This window comes from Hypomesus nipponensis, chromosome 19 (genome assembly GCF_054491055.1).
Source record: "Hypomesus nipponensis isolate SF chromosome 19, ASM5449105v1, whole genome shotgun sequence".
In the NCBI taxonomy this organism is placed as follows: domain Eukaryota; kingdom Metazoa; phylum Chordata; class Actinopteri; order Osmeriformes; family Osmeridae; genus Hypomesus; species Hypomesus nipponensis.
In genome coordinates, this window is record NC_140379.1 from 10,876,491 (window position 1) to 10,897,042 (window position 20,552).

General features: G+C 43.1%; 2 protein-coding genes across 5 annotated transcripts; one reads left to right on the top strand and one right to left on the bottom strand.

Annotated features, from left to right (window-relative positions):
* Positions 1 to 1,032: 1,032 nt before the first annotated feature.
* On the bottom strand, positions 1,033 to 14,475 carry ttc17 (tetratricopeptide repeat domain 17). The gene is given in 26 exon segments (XM_084681578.1): positions 1,033 to 3,273; positions 3,509 to 3,652; positions 4,630 to 4,749; positions 5,076 to 5,127; positions 5,129 to 5,157; positions 5,443 to 5,602; positions 6,476 to 6,596; positions 6,792 to 6,942; positions 7,273 to 7,541; positions 7,690 to 7,830; positions 8,488 to 8,677; positions 8,885 to 9,109; positions 9,353 to 9,424; positions 9,636 to 9,792; positions 9,934 to 10,049; positions 10,283 to 10,429; positions 10,589 to 10,701; positions 10,844 to 11,004; positions 11,239 to 11,378; positions 11,611 to 11,758; positions 11,995 to 12,104; positions 12,425 to 12,556; positions 12,750 to 12,861; positions 13,116 to 13,285; positions 13,526 to 13,615; positions 14,280 to 14,475. Coding segments are annotated over 26 exon segments (3,570 nt in total). The 5' UTR covers positions 14,448 to 14,475; the 3' UTR covers positions 1,033 to 3,141.
* Positions 14,241 to 20,356, top strand: traf6 (TNF receptor-associated factor 6). Of its 4 annotated transcripts, XM_084681581.1 has the most exons (9): positions 14,969 to 15,100; positions 15,713 to 16,032; positions 16,337 to 16,487; positions 16,783 to 16,941; positions 17,234 to 17,305; positions 17,581 to 17,658; positions 17,908 to 18,201; positions 18,617 to 18,667; positions 18,893 to 20,356. In XM_084681581.1, exons 2-9 carry the CDS (start codon positions 15,713 to 15,715, stop codon positions 19,211 to 19,213), a joined length of 1,446 nt encoding a protein of 481 aa, XP_084537707.1. In that variant the 5' UTR covers positions 14,969 to 15,100; the 3' UTR covers positions 19,214 to 20,356. The 4 variants fall into 4 exon arrangements, with proteins under 4 accessions (XP_084537706.1, XP_084537707.1, XP_084537705.1 ...); XM_084681580.1 differs by lacking the exon at positions 14,969 to 15,100 and adding an exon at positions 14,241 to 14,551 and having other exon boundaries at positions 18,617 to 20,356; XM_084681579.1 differs by having other exon boundaries at positions 18,617 to 20,356.
* Positions 20,357 to 20,552: the final 196 nt, after the last annotated feature.

The window sequence follows — 20,552 nt, forward strand, 5'->3', positions numbered from 1 at the left end:
ATTAAGCATAGCTCAGAATGGTGCATACAGTATACATACTGTACAGTGGCTATGGATAACATCATGAAACTATTTGTCCAATGTTTCTTTGCTTTTCTTTGAGGCACAGGTACTCTTAAAACATTCAATGGGTGCAGAATATTGCCTGGCCCCATTCAGTGCAGTCTCTGTGGCGTGCTCACTCACATGCCTATTACACAACACAACTCCCACTCCCAGTTCAAGCGCTCCTAACAAATCCATGCACGCTTTGCTGCACACGGTCTATTTATATACTGTACCCAAGACATGACTGGTTCAAAAATACCATCACAGTCAATTATTCATTGAGAAACATTGCAAAACTGAGAGGGTTCAGGGGACAGAAATAGACTCATGCAGGGGTAACAATGATCACAACCATTCGAAATCCAATGAGATGTTCGCTCTCCAAGGTACTGAACCCAAAGAAAGGGGGAAAAAACACTCAAATGTGCATTTTGCCTTCTCATGTGTTGTGATGGTATTTTTAGCAGTGAGTGCATGTGTGATGGGCCTCTCTACAACTGACATGTTTCATTACAGGTTTCTAAAAATATCAGGCTACACTATGCTTGTGTCTTAAGTGTTGGCAGATAAAAATGGGATTGTCTATGCAGATCTGCACATATTGCATATGGAAACAATGGAACACCGCTCTTTCACAATCTTTAGAAAATCTGCAATGAAACCTATGAAGTCATTTATTTGAGGTTTTATCACATAATGACAATTCAGTCCCGTCAATAAACAAGATCCAGTAATTAAAATCAGACTCACATCATAAGCAACGTGCTTGCAGATGAACAATGTAATGAAAACTATCTTCTATAATTAGGTCTTCCTTAATTAAGTTAAGTAGCATGTGTAAAATAGCTGCAGTTACACTTGATTTTGTGATTTGTGATTGATTGATTGAGTTGTTTGTGAAGTAAGATCCCAGATCAAGATGTTTATGAGGTCTTGGATGACTCAACATCAAGACTGCAAAAGAAGACCTCTGCTAGTACAACCTTAACATTTTGTCATTTATTTTATTCACTCATTAGGAACAGAAGCTCTTATAGTACCAGCACCCATCAGGCTACTGAATATTTCATATCAAGGAACCTCAGCAGAACATACTGCCTCTTGCTGTTAGATAGACATCCACCCTGAGTAGCTTCAAGAGGCAGGTCAAGGCCTGGTTAAGGAATAGACTAAGATCAATTCTTTATAATTGTTATTGGTAGAAACCAAATTATATCTAGTTGTTTTTTGTTTCTATGTTTTCAATGTTAGCATTTTTGATATGTCAAATGTTTTCGGCTTCTCCTTTGAAAAAAGACTGATTAAGTTCCATCCATGCATTGCCCCGACCCCAGGACTCCAACAACAAAACCTTGTTGAGGTATGGAAGAACCTGATCATTGAGTAAACCAAGAAGTAGAGGCTAAACTCATTATCTGACTGTTCCAGAGAAGCTCTTTCTCCAAAGGGCCTTAAACATCTGACCAGTAAAGTTCAGGCCTTCCTAAAGGGCTTTTCATATGAGGGCCAGGCTGCAACATTTGTTTATATTTTCGATTTTTTATATATTTATATACGTTTATATATTTCTGGTTGTGGCTCGTACTAGATGTCTAATATGAAAGGTCCTTCGCTGTCGTGGCATCCATTCTAGTAGTCATAGAAACAGTAAGTGTATTCACAATTTAATGTCAGTGTAGAAGGATTCCTGAATTGGGATTACATCAAATAATTCTGTGTCTGAAGCAATGGAAACCACATTTGCTTCCTTGTAAGTTTTAAGAATGAAACATTGCAATCCTCAGGCCTGAAATAGATTTTTTGAGTTGAACAACACCATCAATTTCACTTGTGCAACAATGGTTGAGTTGAAGTGAATACAGGTGTCCAGTTGGAGAATTGTTTGTAACCACGTTCAATTAAATTTTCATAGCAATGAAATGTCTCAATTTTTAAATTTAATTATAATAGAACATTGATTTTGGTTGAGTGAAAATACAAATTTACTTGACAAAAATGCCATATCAAGTTCTGTTCATTGTAAGCCTCAAGGCAACATCACCTCACTTTTATAAATAAAATAAAAAGAGGTTGGGACTTTTACAAAGACAATGAATGGATACATCAAAATGAGTAGATGAGAGCATTTCATCCACTGTTTTAAACACTATACACTGAACACTTAAAATCTCAGTTCAGTTTCAAAGATGGTCATAAATCAACCAATTCTAGTTTTTTGATGTTCATAAATAAAGGAGCAAAATTAACAACATATTTCATTTGTATTTTTTTTGTTTTTGCAATTCATCCACTTTGCTTACAGCAAAATGCTAGGTCCCATATAAATAGGAATGATTAAGAAAGACACTTAAAAGTGCAAAACAAGACGAAAAAAGTATTGAAACAGGTCATTCTACAGCTTCAGTACACTTGCTCCAGAAAAAAACAGCAGCAATTTCCATTTTCTTAGCACATAACAATCTAATTCATAAAAAATATATAGTTGGATGACAACTCTCAATTAAAACCACAAATGTATTTTAATTAAAACATGGCACCACCTTTGGACCATGTTTCTTTTAGTATTATTCTAGAGTGCATTGGAGCAACTTAAGATCTTCCCTTTGGTGTGGTTTTACCTCCCTGTAGCAGTAGTTAAACTCAACTGTTCTAAAGAAAGAAAGAATCTGAGGTTTAATACTATTAAAATGGGTCATCTGGTTTTCTATTCTCATACCTGTCGTTAACTTACAGAAACGTGGCTTCCTGTCTGTGGTTCACTGCAAATCTGATTGCCTTAGAGGGAAGAACCATAAATAATTATAAATAACATGGGGATTGGTTCATAGGTCATGCTTTACCCCACACAGCTCAGAACTTCTGACATGTTTCCAAGTTCTTTTCCAACTGTCTGAAGCTAATTTTATATTTGTTTACTATGCCTTTACAGAAATGAATCCCAACAAAAAGAAATCCCAAAATTCTGTTTAAGATTGGTAATAGACAACCAACTTCAAACAATACGTTTTGACAAATCTTCTGCTAGTTGTGTGTAACTTATGTTGGTTCTGTTGAGTGTGTGCCGCTGTTACTCCTTGGCGTATGTCAGTTATCTTAGGGCTGGCGACGCTCTTTCTTGGTAAGCAGGTAGCACTGAATGGTTCTTAGACGGTCTTTGGCTGGAGCAAACTCTGGCTGGAGCTTGAGAGTGGACTCATACCAGTGCATGGCCTTCTCAAACTCCTCCTGAAAATGGGAATCCACAAATAATGTTAGCTTTCATACAACATAAATATGATCAATAATAGACCATATAATTTAGCTTTATTAACAAATGAAAAACCTTTACAATGTAACCTATTGCTCCTGTCAAAATCCTGCCAAACCTTTTTAAACAATCTATATTGACTATCAAAAAATATGACAGAGCCCTTCCACCAGAATAAACAGTATGATGTTCTAAATGTTATTGGCATCTCACCATGGCAATGTAGACATTGGCAAGAGTGAAATGGTTCACGACAAAGTGTGGGGCGATCTCAACTGCCATGCGGGCCACGGTCAGGGCATCCTCCCACAGCCTTGCATTTTGGAAAATGTTGGCCAGACTGATCAGAGGCACATCCTAGAAGAGGGAGAGAAAGAAAAAGAGACAGAGGGAAAGTTAGGTACGTAGAGAAATGGAGAGATACAGTAAGAGAAACAAAAACTGGGATTGGCTATTGTTAGATTAAGGCCGAATTCCAATACTCCCCCTTATCCATTCCCCTTACCCCTAGCCCTTTGTTTACCCCTAGCCCTTGGCCCTCGAAACTGAGGGGTAAGGGCTACATATCCCTAAGAAAAGGGACAAGACTTGGATACAGGTACGTCATCTAGAACGTATTGATATCTCCAAAGCAAGTAGTGTTAGGCACTGATATTAAATGAAATTCGCTGCTAATGGAGTTTACTTAAAACTGTAGACATGCTAATCAAAGAAATGTGGGACTGTTGTGCAATTCAGCACTGTAACATTAGCATACCAAAGTAGCGATTTTTAGAAACGTTTCAATTAGGAAAATGGTTGCAAATATATATGTTCAGGACTGCCTATAACACAAAACAAGACTGTCATATTTTTTTAATCAATTAATTAAGACGAATATATTACATTTATCGGACTCTGGATTATCTGGCCGCCATTGTTGCTGGTCGCGCAGTATTCACATAGCCCTAGGTTTCAAGTAAGCTCCCGATCTTACTTGGTTTTAAGGGGTGTATACCCCTTAGTCTTAGCCCTACCCCTAGCTCAAAAAGAGTATTGGGACACCACATGCTCTCACGGAAACGCGCAAAACTAAGGGTAAGGGGTAAGGGGGAGTATTGGGATTCGGCCTATGAACTGCAAGTACATGTAAAGAAGAGACTGGATACAGTACCCTTGGTAGACTCCTGATGAAACTTAACAATTCACCATAATTTCTTTTAAACAATGTTGACATATTGTGTACATATATGTACTGTTTATATCAATTATATTTAAGTTCAACCATGGCTGTGATCTATGATGCTTTCATGCAATATGGCATGTTTTGATAATTAAAATGAAGTGCATGTTACCTTCATATGGTGGGGGGCATAGTTAAGAGCCTGGCGCAGACAGTCGATGGCCCTTTTTCCCTGTCCCTTCACCCTCCAGTAAAGAGCTGCCATGCTGGACAGCACCCATGAGGTCTGGTTCTGTGTGAGAACGAGTTATGGAGAGACAGTTAGATATAAAGGGGAAGTGATTGAGAAGAGTGTGTGCATGTGAACATGGCTGATATACTGTATGGTTAGATAACACAACCACATGTTGTGGCTTCCTGTTGCCTTTACTTTGTAAATGAATTTTTAACAAACAAAATCGAAGCTGTACAGTCAAATGTCCTGTAGATTTGAACTGCAACCTGAATCAGTAAAAAAGCGGCAGAATCCAACATGTTACAAATTGAGGTTGATCATCTTTCTATTGAGCAACGTTTTATTTGACCCTCATAACTGTGTGAGCATCGATGGTACTGTACCTTCTCCAAGACCTTGGCAATGCGCGTGCCCACCTGCTCAAAGGACTGGGGGGAACTTGTCTTTTCCCAGATTCTGCAGCACCTAAAGCGCCGGGGGGGGGGGGGGGGGGGGTGAGGGTGGTAGAAGATGAGGAAAAAGGGGTGCCGATAAGGTGGGTGCAATCTGCAGATGGACACGGCAAAACAAACATTTGTGGCTGGGAGGTCATTTGAAATATCCATGTCTTTTCATCCCTTTTCTGAACACTGGACTGGGTAGCTGCGAGTTGTTCACTTCACTGCTGCATTGCTGGGTAGGTTATTTCTGGTGACACTAAAAGCTCAGTTAAACTAACATAGCCTTAGAGTGAATCACTGCTGCAGCAACCTCTTTGAGCTGGCTCTCGCCGGTGTAGTGGATGGCAGCACGGTTAGCCACTCCGGCCAGGTGGTCTAGGGTGTGCATGCTGGTGGCCAGGTTGGCATTACACAGAGGCTCTGCTGCCGGCTCCTGGAGAGGGGTGGCAAAGTCGATGTGCTCCGTGATGCTGTGGGGGAGTGGGTGTAAGGAGATGGGGGTTGGAAAAAGGGTCATCTCATTTGAGGTACTTTCAAGTGTGGAATAAATGACAGATATCAGTGTTTCCCACAGATTAGAAATCTATTTGTGGCAAATTCCTTTGTTAATAATTTGTTACACAGAACTTTATTATTTTAAATATTAATCCAAAATGATTTACACCTTCACAAAATCAACAACAAACAAATAATTTCTGCATATGCAGGTAGCAACGCTAGTGCTAAATAACTATTTAACTGGTCGGCTCCATGATGCTGGGTAAGTAGCTAGCTACTGAGACTTCTCACCAAAAGAACGAAAGGGAACCTTCGATTTTTAAGACATGTTTGTAGGTACCTAGCGAAAAGTAGCCTCAACTTTCCTAGACCTTTAGCTACGGCACTAATGCTGAAGGCTCGCTGATATAGCTGTCTGTCTTACTAGAACGGCGTATGTATACATCGTTGCTAACGTGTGTTGACGTTGTGACTGTGTGTGTATGTGAAAAAGACGCATGAGTGACAGAGAGACGGGGGGAGAGCAGGAAAAGGATATGCAGTTGAACGAATATGCTGCGTGTTAACACGTTTAGTAGCCGTGTTAACAAAAAAAATTACGAAACGGAATATGTGGCGGCCGGTTGTGATTCTGTGGCGCACCGCCACAAATTAGTCTATGTGTGGGAAACACTGGATATCCACGGGGTGGTTCTTCTAAACGGTTATTTTCCTTTCTCAGCGAGATCTTAGTCGGTTTGCAATAAAATGACTGCAATGGTGTTTCCAGTGTTACAAAATGCCATATGGTAACCCATTCCATAACAGCCAGAGCACCACAGATGAAGACAGAGGTAGGTACTGACTCAATGTTCTTGGCAGACACGGCCAGCCAGGTGCTGGCTACGGTGGTGAGGTCCACCCTGCGTGTCCGCTGGCACTCCTCAGGCCCGGGCCAGCCCAGACTGGTGTAGTCCCTCCAGCGTCCTGCTGGCCACACAAACACACACACACAGAAACACACACACACACACACATATAATGAGTACAAGTTAGTCAGTGACAGTAGCACCACCTCATGGGGGCTCCTCTGTCCTGTATGGATGTTATTCTTAAATGAAGTGAAGAAAATACATCAAATGTGTGCAGATGCTTCTAATGTGTTTGTTTATGCGTTTGTACCTGAAGGGCCAGGAGAGGGGATAGTGGGCCCGCTGATCTCCAGGACAGAGTGCCCAGGCAGCAGCTCCCCCTGCTGGCCATCGTCAGTGCTGCTCCAGACCTCGAGGCTCTCAGCCTTAGGTTTCCTCACTCGCTTCACTTGAAATGTTATCTGAACAGGGAAGACATTTGTGAGGACCTTGATTGTTTATGTTGCCATAGTAGTTATAATCAGCTCATCACTACTGATTTTCACCACTTCACTAGTTTTAGTAAGATTATTAGAACAAATCTGACAAAGGCTGTGGTTCATGTTTAGTCTTTTAACACACATCCTTACATTCAAAATAATTTCATTCATGTTTTTTATATTACTTACTTATTACTTAAGTTAGAAAAACAACCAGTACCCTACATTAACGTTTAAGTTGGAAAATTGGCAAACAGGGTTTGACTGAAATTTTTGTATGATTAAACACAAAACAAATAAACAAACACCTACCCACTCGGCCCCCTCGTCATCCTCACAGTTCCCAAGGCAGGGCCCTCCAGGGCGGGCACCCATGACACGGTCGTTTTTCAGCACCCGGATCCCCCGGAGATCCCCCCTCTTGCCCCCCACGTCCAGAGCTCCCATCAGTTCCTCCTTCAGCCGCCACTCCTCCTCCTCACCCCCCTCTCTTCCTCCTGCTTTCCCCGCTCCGCTGGCCGAGGGGGAAGCCCGCTGCTGTCCTGCTGCCTCGCCTGACCCGTTGCTGTCCAGGACCACCTCTGACAGACACGGAGGAAAGGATAGTGGAAAGAAACATGGAATTATCCTTCTGCCCAATCTTATACCACTTTTATTTTGTAGGTTTTGCGTATAGACAATATTCATATACTTAATCAAACTGTGGAGCCAGCTTTGGTTGCCCCTTACTCTCAAAGAGAAGAGCCTCCTCCAGAGCAGCCCCAGGCAGAGACCCAGACTGGGCTGTGGGGTCCTGCTTCTCCACGCTATCAGGCTCCCACTTATCCAACTGCATTCCTAGGTCCTCCTCCCCAACACACAAGGCACCTTCTGCATGGACAAATACATACATACAAAATTAACATGCCGCACACACACACACACAATGTGCAATCTTATGGACTTACGGAGTAATGGGAGCCAAACTTGGGCTCTGTGAGGAAAATATACAGCATTCTAAATTAGGTAGCTGTTATTTTTGGCCAGCTTGAATTATTGAGTGGCAGATTTCTCCACTTCAAAGCTCTTTCCCCTTCACTCACCATACCAGAGGAAAACAGTTGTAGAGCAAGTGAGAGGGGGAGAAGAATGAGCAGAGGAGGGTGAGAGAGCATGAAATGCGAAACCGAAAACATACAGGAGAGACAGGGAGATTGGGGAGGAACAGAGGGAGAAGACCCGATGGAGGGAGGAGACCAGGACAAATATGGCAAAAGGAGATATACAGCAAGGACAGAAAAGCTCAAATAAGGCATTCAGACTAATGTGCTGTTGACTACTATCTTAATAGATCTGATTTACAGGTGGCTATTGCTGTGAATGTGTATGTGCACCAAATACCCTGGAGTAGATTGTAGACAAGGGAATGGTACTGTATGGCCTGTGGTGTACATTATTCGTGCAGTGCGTTTGTGTTTCAGTCTACACACTTGTGTGGCCTTGCAAGAGTGTGTTTGAGTGTATGTACGTTTGCGTGTGTGAACTCACGCTGGCATGGTGGCCTCTGCGGCAGGTTGTAGAGGAAGGGGTAGAACTGCAGGCAGCGCAGCAGGGGCAGGCTAGCCCGGCACTGAGGGCAGATGGATGAGAGGGCCAGGGCGTGGCGGAACAGGCCCAGGGCGCCCGTCACGTTTCCCTGGGCCAGGCGCACGCTCGCTAGGCTGAGCAGGGTGTGAGGCTACCAGGGACAACCACAGCGGGAGGGTGAGAGGAAAAAGAAGTGAGATTCCAGAAATATACATTGTCGAAAAGGACCAGAGCAAAAATAAAACAATACACTGAGTGTATACCGTGTGCCTTTTTGGGTTCACATGCTCCTGGACCCAAGCAGGGGGCTGCTAGTTCATGCACCTAAACTCGTACGGTCTGAGTGTGTGTTAAGTACCTCGGAGGCGTTGAGCGCCAGCGCCTCCACCAGCAGTGGGCACGCGTGGGTGGTGAGACTGTGGTGGAGGAGGAGGTTAGCAGCGTTGGTGAGGGGAAGGTGGCGGTAAGAAGGCGGGGCGGACACTAAAGCGTGGCGTAAGCACTGCAGGGCTCTAGTGCCATTGCCTTTAGCTCTCCAGAATAATGCGGCCTCGTTCTGGAGCAGCCAGTGGGGGGCGCTAGACTGAAAAAGAGAAGAAGGAAAAAAAAGTGAAAAGGGGTGTAGAGTCTTCGGTATGGCAAATGCTCAACTAGATATGTCAAGAGTAAAGTCCTAATAGTTACAGTATGTGAGATTTGAGGCCCAGAAAGGGCAAAAAAATATATTTTACTTTATAAATTAGCCTCTAGTAATGTTCTGGGGCTTGTATTTCCAAGATCCTTGGTTGCACTGGCCGTTTAGAGAATTCATCGGGAAGTGCCTCACCTGTTTCATTGCTTGCACTATACTTGCGCCAATCTGGTCCAAACTCCAGCCTCCACTACGAGAGAGCAGCACCTGAACCATACACACACACAATTCAGCCAGGGAGAATGCTTGTCTATGGATATCCCAAAGCATGCAGCAAGACACAGGCGTGTGCACGCACTCATGCTCTCACACACACACACACACACACACACACACACACACACACACACACACACACACACACACACACACACACACACACACACACACGAGGACTCATACTTATACCGATAGCTACCTGAAATGAATAGGGGTCTGGTAGTTCCTTGCCCTCCATTGGCCAGCCCACCGAGACAGGCAGGTCAGCTGGGGCAGGCTGGGGGCCAGGGCCGCAGTCTGGCACGGCCAATGTCTTAGGAGGGTCACCACTCTCATAGAGCAGAGTCTGAACTGGGCTGCATGAGCGAACACACACACACACACACACACAATGCTGTTATCTATAGCCAGCACAACCAGAGGTCTCAACTCCAAGGTTCTAATACTTCACACAGGTTAAGCTCTTCCAGTTACTCACACAGCCCTGACAAACTCACCTCAGGCCCTGCGTCTCGGGAGGGAGGTAGAAGGTGGGAAGTAAATGTGCCGAAGGAACTGCAGGGAATTCGCGGGCGCAGTCGGCTCTCTGTGGCCAGAGCATCCTTTGGACATCCTGCAGAAAAAATACATGGAGCCACTTAGCTTTCTAGGTCAGCCCATACATTACACACACTGCTTGTACAGTCAATTGTACTACTTCAGCTTGTGGTACCGGCACAATTATGCAAACATTTAGAATATACAGTACAGCATCGCAACAGTAATCAATTTATTGTTGACACTCCGGGTCGACTCATTAATCAACGATGGTCGAGCCAACACTCACACAAGCTTACAAGCACCCACCTCAGTAGGATAGGCGTCCTGGCTCCACAGGGCTGCGGGCTCCTGCTCTCCAGACACGGAGGGCTGGAGCTGGGGGTTGGCCGTCTCGTTAGCGCCGTGCTCGGAGACCAGAGCCACGCTGCCCGCCACAGACATCTCCTCTCCAAACTAGGGAGACGAGGAGAGGGAGGGGACATGAGGAAACGCTCACAAAATGGTCGTTTTGGTAGTTGCACGTACGTCACACAAAATAAGCACAATTAGCTTATTTCATTGTTGAAAGTGACTTGTTTTGAAAGTTGAACATGTCTGGTGGTTGCAGTATACCTGGATGTAGTGGACATATTCATACAGGTCTCCGCGGTGATAACGTACAGGTAGGTCGAAGGGGCAGAAGAGACTGCGTTGTTGTGGACCCAGACGACACATCTGGTGGTTCCCTGTACACACACACACACGCACGTATTACTGACAGACAATGTATTGCGGTTAATGAGTGTAAAAGCAGCAGCATGTATTAGCAGCATTAGTCTCGCACCCCCATTGTCATCGATGGAACCTCTACTCCATCTATATCCTCACCCAGCTGTGCCTCCTTTGCCATCTGAGTCTCGTGAATAATGTTGCGTAGTATCTGCTCCTCCTGCAGCAGTTTGTGCTTGTCTAGCGCCTCCTGCTGGCGGAGGTAGTGGTCATGCTGCCTCTGGTACTCCTTCAGCTCATTCAGGGTGCGCTGCAGAGACCTGGGGAGCGGGGAGGAGGGGAAGGAAGTGACGGGTCCGCGAATCACCGCCACGTCTAGGACCTTGGCTCTCTCTTTCCAAGAATGCGCACGGGCAAACGTGCATTACGTGACAGCAGCAACTGTCCGGCAAATTTGACTAAATTGGCCGCACTTTGGGAGCCTTGCTATGCTTTGTGCTCGTGGTTGGAAGTGCTGGCGTGTGTGTAGACACTGTGAGGGGTCCTGTCCCTACCTGTGCTGAGCCTCCAGACGCTGCTCCAGCTTCTGCTGACAGAGCACAGCATGCTTCCTCCTCAGGGCCTGCTCAAAGCCAGGCTGGGCCTGCAGGGCCTGCTCATAGCACAGCACCGAGTGGTTGTACTCCCCCAGCATCTGAGGACAGAGAATCAGATATCAGGGAAAATGTTATCTTGTCTGTTTTGGAGAGAGGAAGAGGGTGAAGAATAGAAAAGTACAAGACAATGACATGTGGGATATAAATGTCTATTAATGTAAAAACACTTGCATTTTGAATTACAATAACTGTCATCTTTTTGTCATTCCTACACAGGAAATAGAATTTACATTATGCGGATTGGTTGGCATGGCCTTAGGAATCACTTACAGCATAGATGTTTCCCAGGGTGTAGTGGCTCGTGAGGAGGTCAGAGGTCAGGTCAAGGGCTGCATGTGCCAAGATAGCAGCGTCGGCAGAGAAGTGGGCCCGGTGTAGGATGTTCGCCATGTTAACCAGGGCAATGTCCTTGTGTTGCCTGCATGTGTGCGGGGAACCAAACACATCTAGGTTGACACAACACATTTTGAAGTATCTGCAGTATACCTGTTTTGCCAAAGCAAAAAAGCCATTTTGCTTTGATTGATCAACAACAATAACAACAACAAAATATACAAATCAAAGAGAAGCTTTGCTTTTGGAAATCTGAGAGATGTTATCATTGTTAATCCCATTGCTAATTCCTTTAAAGCAGCAGTGATGAACAGGGCATACCTTGGAGAGAAGTGCAGGGCTCGAACCACACAGTCCACTGCCCTTTTTGGCTCGTTCTTCATGCGCCAGTAGAACGATGCTAGGTTGTACAAAACCCACGATGAAGAGTTCTGAAACAAACATTAACACACATTGTATGTCAGGGTGGAAATGGGAAAGGGGGGCTACAAATTGATGGTTTACATTTACATTTAGTCATTTAGCAGACGCTCTTATCTTATATAGACCCACAATTTAATAACGGCTTTGTCATCCTTTGAAGTTATGCTTGATTAAATTGCATTCATTCATAAGCATAATTAAAGAACATTTTAAATTTGATGTTAACAAATTCACCCAGAGTTTGATTAATATTCATATCAGTGCATCCCTCATTGTTTAAGCAATTTACAAAACTGATATGCATGTGTCAAGTGGGGAAAAGGCTCACCCTTAGAAGCCCTTGGTGGATTCTGTGTCCCACCTCATCCATGCTGTGGCCCAGCTTGTGAGAAACAGAGCCAAAGATAGGGTCTTCCTTGGAGAGCAGAGGGGAGGTCAGGTTCACCCTCTCTTGCACGCCCTTAAGGACAGAAAGAAAATATGTAAACAAAATGTACAAAATGCTGTGGAAAGAGTGAGACGTGTCTCAATATACACTCCGTTTGTGACACACCGGGAGAATATTTCAATAAAAACCATCACAAAAAAAAATCACACAGATACTTGTCCATATATCTTAATGAATTGAAGTATCCTATATGTGCAAGTCTCACCCTTAGGTGCTGGAAGGCATGGATACTATACGGCAGGTCAAAGACTTTGGCACAGTCTGGTATTTCCAGGTCGAGGGGCAGAGGGGACCTGGAATCCACAAAATCTTCAGGGCTGCAATGGAAGAACACATGATTAGTTCACATTTCTAATGTGACCAAAAGAATAACTCAATTAGAAGTTTCTGATCTTCACAGCTATTCCAAGGACTGATGATTTTTTTATGCTCGAGCATGACACAGTGGACTCACAATTCAGTGTAATGCTGATGCTATTGGCAGTTTGTTTTAAAGAATTGCTTATTGACGCTTTCATACCCTTTCAATTAAAACTAGTGTAATAAAGACGTTTTAACCATTTGAGCTTACCAGATATCTTTGCTCTCCAATGAGATGTAGGTCCCATCGTACAGGTCCAGGTCTCCCAGGGGCACTTTAGCTGTGACACAGTCTGCATCCTCTTTGTAGTGCCTCTGCTCCAGCCCTGTGTCCCTGTCCTCGTTCTCCTCTATATGAATCTTCTGAGCAACTAGCTGCTTCTGCGTGACAAGAGGGTTTTAAAATAATTTTTAATTACCACCCTTTTCTGCAAATGCGATCATCATGAAGTAAATAGTGTATAAGCATTTTTGAAATTATATCAAAACTCAGGTATACTTTAAAAGCATGCATGAACCGGTCTCTAGGCCCAATAGACCTACCACCATAATTGTCCTAGTGTAAGTGATTTCCCATTAAGTGATTCCATGTTTATTAATGCCATAAAAGGGTGACAGCACCTCTAATTTTTTGAGGTAGTTGACGCGGGTCTCCTGTCGCATGAAGATGACAAGGTCATGTGGGTGTTTGAGATTTAAAGGTGAGTCGACCTGTAACAAATAGAGTGTCAGCTTCAAAACAGACTGATGGCATTACACATCTAAAGCAGCTCCTTCAGTTGGCATGGAACACAGTATACATGCAACAGGGGCTGAATTATATGTATCCAAGCATTGGTTGTGTTGTTAAAAAAATTATATGTCATCCCTGGACATTTCAGTTTGTAAAATGGTTTCGTTTGCCATAGCCTATAAGCCACTGTCTTTGGTCCTAATGTCGCATGATGAAACGGCTTGACTCGTCAAGCAATTCTTGCAACATCATTCAGTTGACATGCACTGTGCAACGCAGCTGGCAACTGATATGTTTGGTATAATGCGCTAACGTTGTGGAGTATTCCTGAAAAGACGGCAGTAAACGGCCAATATGACATGCGGTTAACCATAATTACAGTAGCTAAAAGCGCTTTACAATGTCTAGCTGTAAATGTGTAGACTGCATGTTAACTGTTGCACTATCAACCCAACGTTAAAAAAACACTTTCTTGTACCACTCAAACTCCCAAGGGTTTATTAGACTGTGTTAAAAGTATCTAGCTGGCCAGCTCATGACAGCTAATGCTAGTTCGACTGTAATGCAACGCTCCGCTTTAGGTAGCTAGCTAGATGTAATGTAGCTAGCATTGGTCTTGAATAAACACGGCCGATTTCGTACTTGTTGTTGAATTTTTCCATCTTCTGTGACGACCCAGTGGGTTGTAGCACCCCCGGACTCGACCAAAAGTATACACAGAAAGATGAAAATCTTAACTTGTACAAAGGATTTTCGTGAGACGTTGACATCGGGCAGATACCCAGGACTGATTTTCCAGAAGTCCGCCATTTTTCTGTCTCCTTTCCACTCTTGTGGCAGAAAACGCTCCCAACGTAAAAGCAGCTGACGATGGAATTCCCTAACTTCCTGCCCATCAACATAAAGTACTGTAGGTATGTTGTCTGTATATTCTAATGTGTATTTGTAATAAATACATGTAATATATAAATATATACACATACACATATACTCCCTAACACTGACACATGGATTAATTTAAATATATATCGTTCCCAATTTGTTGTAATAAACTGTTGGTACGGGCACCTAGGTTCAATAAGCAATGTAATGTAGATATAATCATATGTATACTGTCATATATTAAACCTAGCTCATACAATTGAATTAGTTTAACAGTGTAGAACTTGTAAACATCGGAAACAGTTTTTGGTACTGAATTTGACACTATAAACGCTGCCTTTGACCATTTTTTGAATCGTATACAGTCAGTAATCTCATCAACAACCATTCCAAATCTGGACTGAATAAAAACATGCACACACGTGTGGTTGATAATCTGACCAAAAGATGGCGCTCTATTTAATATAGCTTAATTTGACGTTGGAGCAAGAAGAAGAACCTTATGTTGTGACGTTTGGAAAATGCAGGAAGAAAACTAGTTAGTCAACTAGAAAAACTTCGAGGCATTATTAAACGTAAAGGTAATATTTGAAATGGTATACCATTTAAAGGACTATACAATAAAAATTAAAACGTTTTCTATAGACTGCAATTCGTTAACGTTAAATATTTTTATATTGACGTGTAGTTTGACGGGTTTGCTTGCTGAAATTTTGGGGAAGTGTACCACTGTAACAGAGGTGCTTTTCCGTATCGCAGAAATCGACGTGATTCATTTTTTGGGGTGCAAATTAGCTCACTGATACGGGATTCATAAAATTGCTGTTATTTTCTTTTCTTCTCATTTTACTTGAAATAATTAACGGGAGAAGCTTGTCATAACTTGTTTTAGCTATGCTAGCCTACTAGGAGATTTAACGAATTGACAGCCCCGCCCAGGTCCAACGTTGGCTTCAAGCAGATATTCAGACTACATGTTGAGATCATTATTGATTTGACTTGCGATCGTTACCTCAATGAAAAGTTGCAATCTACTAATTCTTGACAAGCAAAGAGCTCTGTTACTTTGGGCCACTCTCTGGCCAATTACACCAGCAGCGTCTAACTTATTTGAGATTTTATCAATTGGTCTAACTAGGTTCAGCCTTTTTATGTCTCTCATACACACTCTTTCGCTCTTTCCCTCTCTTTAGATGTCCTGCTTTGAGGGTGATAAGAGCAGCTTGGAGGATGATGGGTGTTGTGGGGCAAATGACTTTGCAGCGGAGCTCTCAAACTGTGCCTTAGCTATGATGGAAAAAGAGGGTGACTTCAGTCCATCAGAAAGCCCCGGCTTGTTTAGTGGAGGAACAGGCATTCTGAGGGACACTCCTGCACAGGGTTATGACGTGGAGTTCGACCCTCCTCTGGAGAGCAAGTACGAGTGCCCGATTTGCCTCATGGCTCTACGAGCAGCAGTGCAGACTCCATGTGGACATCGTTTCTGTCGGAGTTGTATTGAGAAGTCCATCCGGTAAGCTAACCAACCACCCACGCACCCCCTCTCACTCTAAGGCTGTTTTTGCTTTCCCTTTCAATTAGGTATTCCCTACTTTTCACTTTCCGTTCATACCTAGTTCTACCAGTTGAGGATGCTAGTGGAAGTGTCAAGCTGTTGTTTTCCATATTCTTAACCTTATCATTACAAACTTGTCAGTTTTTTTGGTTTGTTACAGGTGCTGTTATCCCTTGAGTGGTGCAGTGCTTTTTACTGTGCAAAGTGATGTGCAGCACTTTGTTATTGTGATTAAGGACCATGACTATCCCTTTCTCCCCAGTGATACAGGGCAGAGGTGTCCAGTTGACAATGAGATACTGCTGGAGAACCAGCTTTTTCCAGATAACTTTGCTAAACGAGAGATTCTGTCCCTCACTGTGCGCTGTCCCAACAAAGACTGCATAGAGAAAATGGAACTTCGCCATCTAGAAGTAAGCAACCAAGCATGTCAACTGATTAGACCCTATAAGTTAAATGTTCAATGTAGTGCGTGCACTGTATGGGAGGAACCATGGATATTGGGAGGTTTTGATTTGTGGCGGAGCATTATTCAATGAAAAGCATTTCATTGAGAAGAGCTATCAACTGTGTGGTTTCTTGCTTTGTTAATGCAAATCGATTTTAAAAGTCTTTCTTTGACTAAAAGGCCCAATCACTTGAAATCCTATTAAGACACCTCACCCTCATAATTTGTTGTTAAATGATTTTCAACTTTTTTTCTGCCAGAGTCATGTGAACCAGTGCCAGTATGCCACTGTGCCATGCCCTCTGTGCCTGGAATCTGTGTGGAAGAGCCAGCTAGAGGAACACACAAGCCTACAATGCCAGCGAAGACCGGTTTCTTGCCCTGACTGTGTGGCTAGTTTTGTCTATGAAGACAGTGAAGTATGGCTCACCTATATGGTCCTTATTTTACATGAATAAATCCCCTGTTTTTCAATATTTGTATTTTAATGGGTTGATTTGAAGAATAACACTGCAGTATTAAATTGTAAAGCTATTTCATTACAAGTCAGTTCCTATGTGTAACATTGACCTCACATAAATGATGCCTAGCCGCTCATCCATTCTCAAGCTCTCGTTAGAATCCCTTGGGTGGCATGGGTATTCAAGTTATTTAAAATGTATTTATTTGTAATTTAATCTAATAATGCATTTGTTTTGGTTTCATCTGCAGCTGCATAAGCAAAGGTGTCCCTTTGCCAATGTGTCATGTCAGTACTGTGATATGGAGCTCATTAGAGACCAGGTGAGTCAATATAATTTTCTTGTGTGTTTATAAAATAACTGTGTACTGTTTTACTGAGCTGTTTGTCTCAATAAGTTGGGCTATGTCTTATCGAGCATGCTCAGAATCGCAAAAGATTGTCGTATTCAACAATTCACATATTCCAGTTGATGTGTGCCCCTCAGAACTATGTGTTTCTTGATTTGGAATGGATTTAATTGAACATTTTACAAAGCGGAAACAGTGACTTCTCAATCATAATCAGGCCAGGAAAAAAAGGCATATTTTTGTTTCAGTTGGAATCTCACTGTGATATGGATTGTCAGAAAGCGCCTATAGCCTGTCCATTTAGCAAGTTTGGATGTCGAGAACGGGTAAGCTAAAAATGTAGTTTTTCATTTTACACCCACTTCAAATCCTTTCAAGTGAACGTTTTTTTTCATGTCATGGGCCACCGTCAAAGTACCATTTTCATTTTAGCAACACCTGACCAATGTCACATTTATTTAACTTGACCTTGCTGAAGGTCAAGGTTGTCAAGGTTCAACCCTGGTCGCCACCTAGTTGTCCTACAACCTCCGCTGTGTCTAGACTTTGTAACTTTTGAGATGCATATATTCCAGATGCTGCGGCACGACCTGGCTCAGCACATGCAGGAGTTCACACAGATGCACATGCACTACATGGCAGAGTTCCTCAGCGGCCTCAGCATCAACGGAATCAAGCCACAGCCGTTAGGGGCCGCTTCGCCTGACACCCGTGGCGAGGCCAGGGGAGCAGGACCTAGCTGCAGTGCTGCCCCCTGCCAGTGCAGCAGGGAACGACAGGCACTTAAGGAGACCACACAGCACCTGGATGGGCGGCTGGTGCGGCAGGACCACCAGCTCCGCGAGCTTAGCATTCACAAGGACAACCAGGTACAGCAAGTGTGTGATATGCATCATTCTTGATATTGGTGTGCTATGATGAGTTGTAAATGAAAATGGTTTCATACATTTTGTTGATTCGTTCAAAACAAAATTATTTGTTTGGGTCGATAGTGTTTGATGGAGACTTTTAATTTGATTGAAATGTTGAGGCTTGGGGGTCAAATTTGGTTTGATCGTTGCAGTTTGTCAACTTTATTTAAAGTAATTGTACTTCACACATTGTGTGACCAAATGTCCAACTGTAACCATTTGTCAGACTAATAAATGAGCAACTTCATTGACAAACCCTGCATTATGTGTGAACTGTAAAATAAACTGCATTCAGCATTTTGTGAACTAACTTTTAACAAGCATGTTGTACAGTAACTACTTGAAAACCATTTTATGTCTGCCATGGTTGCAGTCTACTCAGTTGATGGAGCTGAGGCGCAAGGTGGCATCTCTGGAGGAGAAGGTGAGCGAGCTGGAGGCCCAGAAGTACCAGGGCATCTACGTGTGGCGCCTGGAGGGCTTCTCTGCTCACCTACGTACCCAGGAGGGGGGGCATTCCGTAGTGGTGCACAGCCCTGGCTTCTACACCGGCCGCCCGGGCTACAAGCTATGCTTGCGCCTCCACCTTCAGACGCCCACCGCTCCGCGCTGTTCCAACTACATATCACTCTTTGTGCACACAATGCAGGGTGACTTCGACAGCCAGTTGTCATGGCCCTTGCAGGGCAGCATCCGCCTGGCAGTGCTGGACCAGAATCCTGAAGGGAATCATCACGTAGAGGTGATGGAGACAAAGCCAGATCTTCAGGCCTTTCAGAAGCCCACCCTCCATCGTAACCCCAAGGGCTTCGGCTACGTCACATTCCTGCACCTGCAGCAGCTGCAGCAGAAGGGCTTCCTAAAGGACGACACCCTACTAGTGCGCTGCGAGGTAACGCCCCGCTTTGACTGCGCCCTCAGGAGGGAGGGGGCGGGGGTCCAACCACGAGGCCCCGAGGCCTCACTTTGAGGACTTAAAGATTCAGAGAGAAAAGGAGAGACAAAAATAGCAAGTGTTGTTCATACTTATCTGACGTGTGGCTGTTTGCAAGCCAGGATCTTTATAACTGAATGTACATCCCCTTGTCACATAATTCTTTGTGAAAATCCACAAGGCATGCAACAACAGATACCAGGGCGCTAAGAACGTCTTGCTAAGACTTCATTATTTCCTGTTCAGATGTGGACACTATTAGTGCCATACAAATGTGCTTTATACATCTATGAAAGTGCCTTTGCCAGTCAAAATAAAACATGCTTTTTTACATTGTAGGGTGAATGGATCATTTACAACATAATATCTATAAATTCATGTAATTAAAGCATAATATAAGTATTCCATATTACATTCCAATTAGGCTGGTGGCATAGTCAGGGTGAATCTGGTAAGAGACAAAGATAATTTCTGAAACTCTTACATTAAGTTAGAACATTTTTATATTTTCAGTCACCCTAGTGAGTGGTTGTGGGGGAAAGCTGATATTTGAATCTCTTTTTATGTAGCTTCCCAAAAACGGATATTTGTGACTTCCTAAAAGTTTTTGTGCCGTCACAATTACTGTTGTAAAGACGCAAAGAATCACAGACTGCTGTATCCCCCCACAGTGTGACTAAGGGTGTGCATCTTGTATTTATTTTACCTGAATGTTTTTCCTGAATGTTCTGTATACAGTATGCTTAAGTGGTTGTAGTATTGGAATTGTCAAGTGTCTCTTTCGGTGCTTTAATGTACATGTTTAATGAAAGTGACATTTCTACAGTAACAGAACTACTATAATCTAACATCCTACAATATGCTGCCAAGCTTAATGGACCTAAACATGGGGTGACACTGGATTGTGTGAAGACTGAATGAAATAACAATAATGACTTTTACATTTGCTATGGTAACAAAATCAGCTATTAAATACTACTATATTTATGATCAGTACATATAGAAGCACCCCTGCTGATACATTCAGCTGTTTGACAGCTCAGTTCTCAGTTAAGATAAATTGTACCATATTATCATCCAGTTGTGTCTTGATGTCTGTTGTGTGCAGTAGAAGGTTTAAAGGACGCATGGTACTCCAAAGCAAATACAAATAAAATAATTGTTTGCCTTTTCATAAAATCTGACATCTTTCATATCAGGGACATGATGTTTACTTAAGATGACCAAATCCCTTATCTACATAGTGTAACATGTACAATTATCAATACAGTACATTATGATACCAGTAACTTTATTCATACAGACATTTGCATTTTGACACATTTATATCTGTTAAAAATCTCTTGACTGTCTCTTGGCTGTTTGGCCCAAAAGC

Coding starts and splice junctions, on each gene's coding strand:
- traf6 (XM_084681580.1), top strand. CDS start 15,713: ATGTCCTGCTTTGAGGGTGATAAGAGCAGCTTGGAGGATGATGGGTGT. Junction 16,488..16,782: donor TGGAACTTCGCCATCTAGAA/GTAAGCAACCAA, acceptor TTTTTCTGCCAG/AGTCATGTGAACCAGTGCCA. Junction 17,659..17,907: donor AGTTTGGATGTCGAGAACGG/GTAAGCTAAAAA, acceptor CATATATTCCAG/ATGCTGCGGCACGACCTGGC.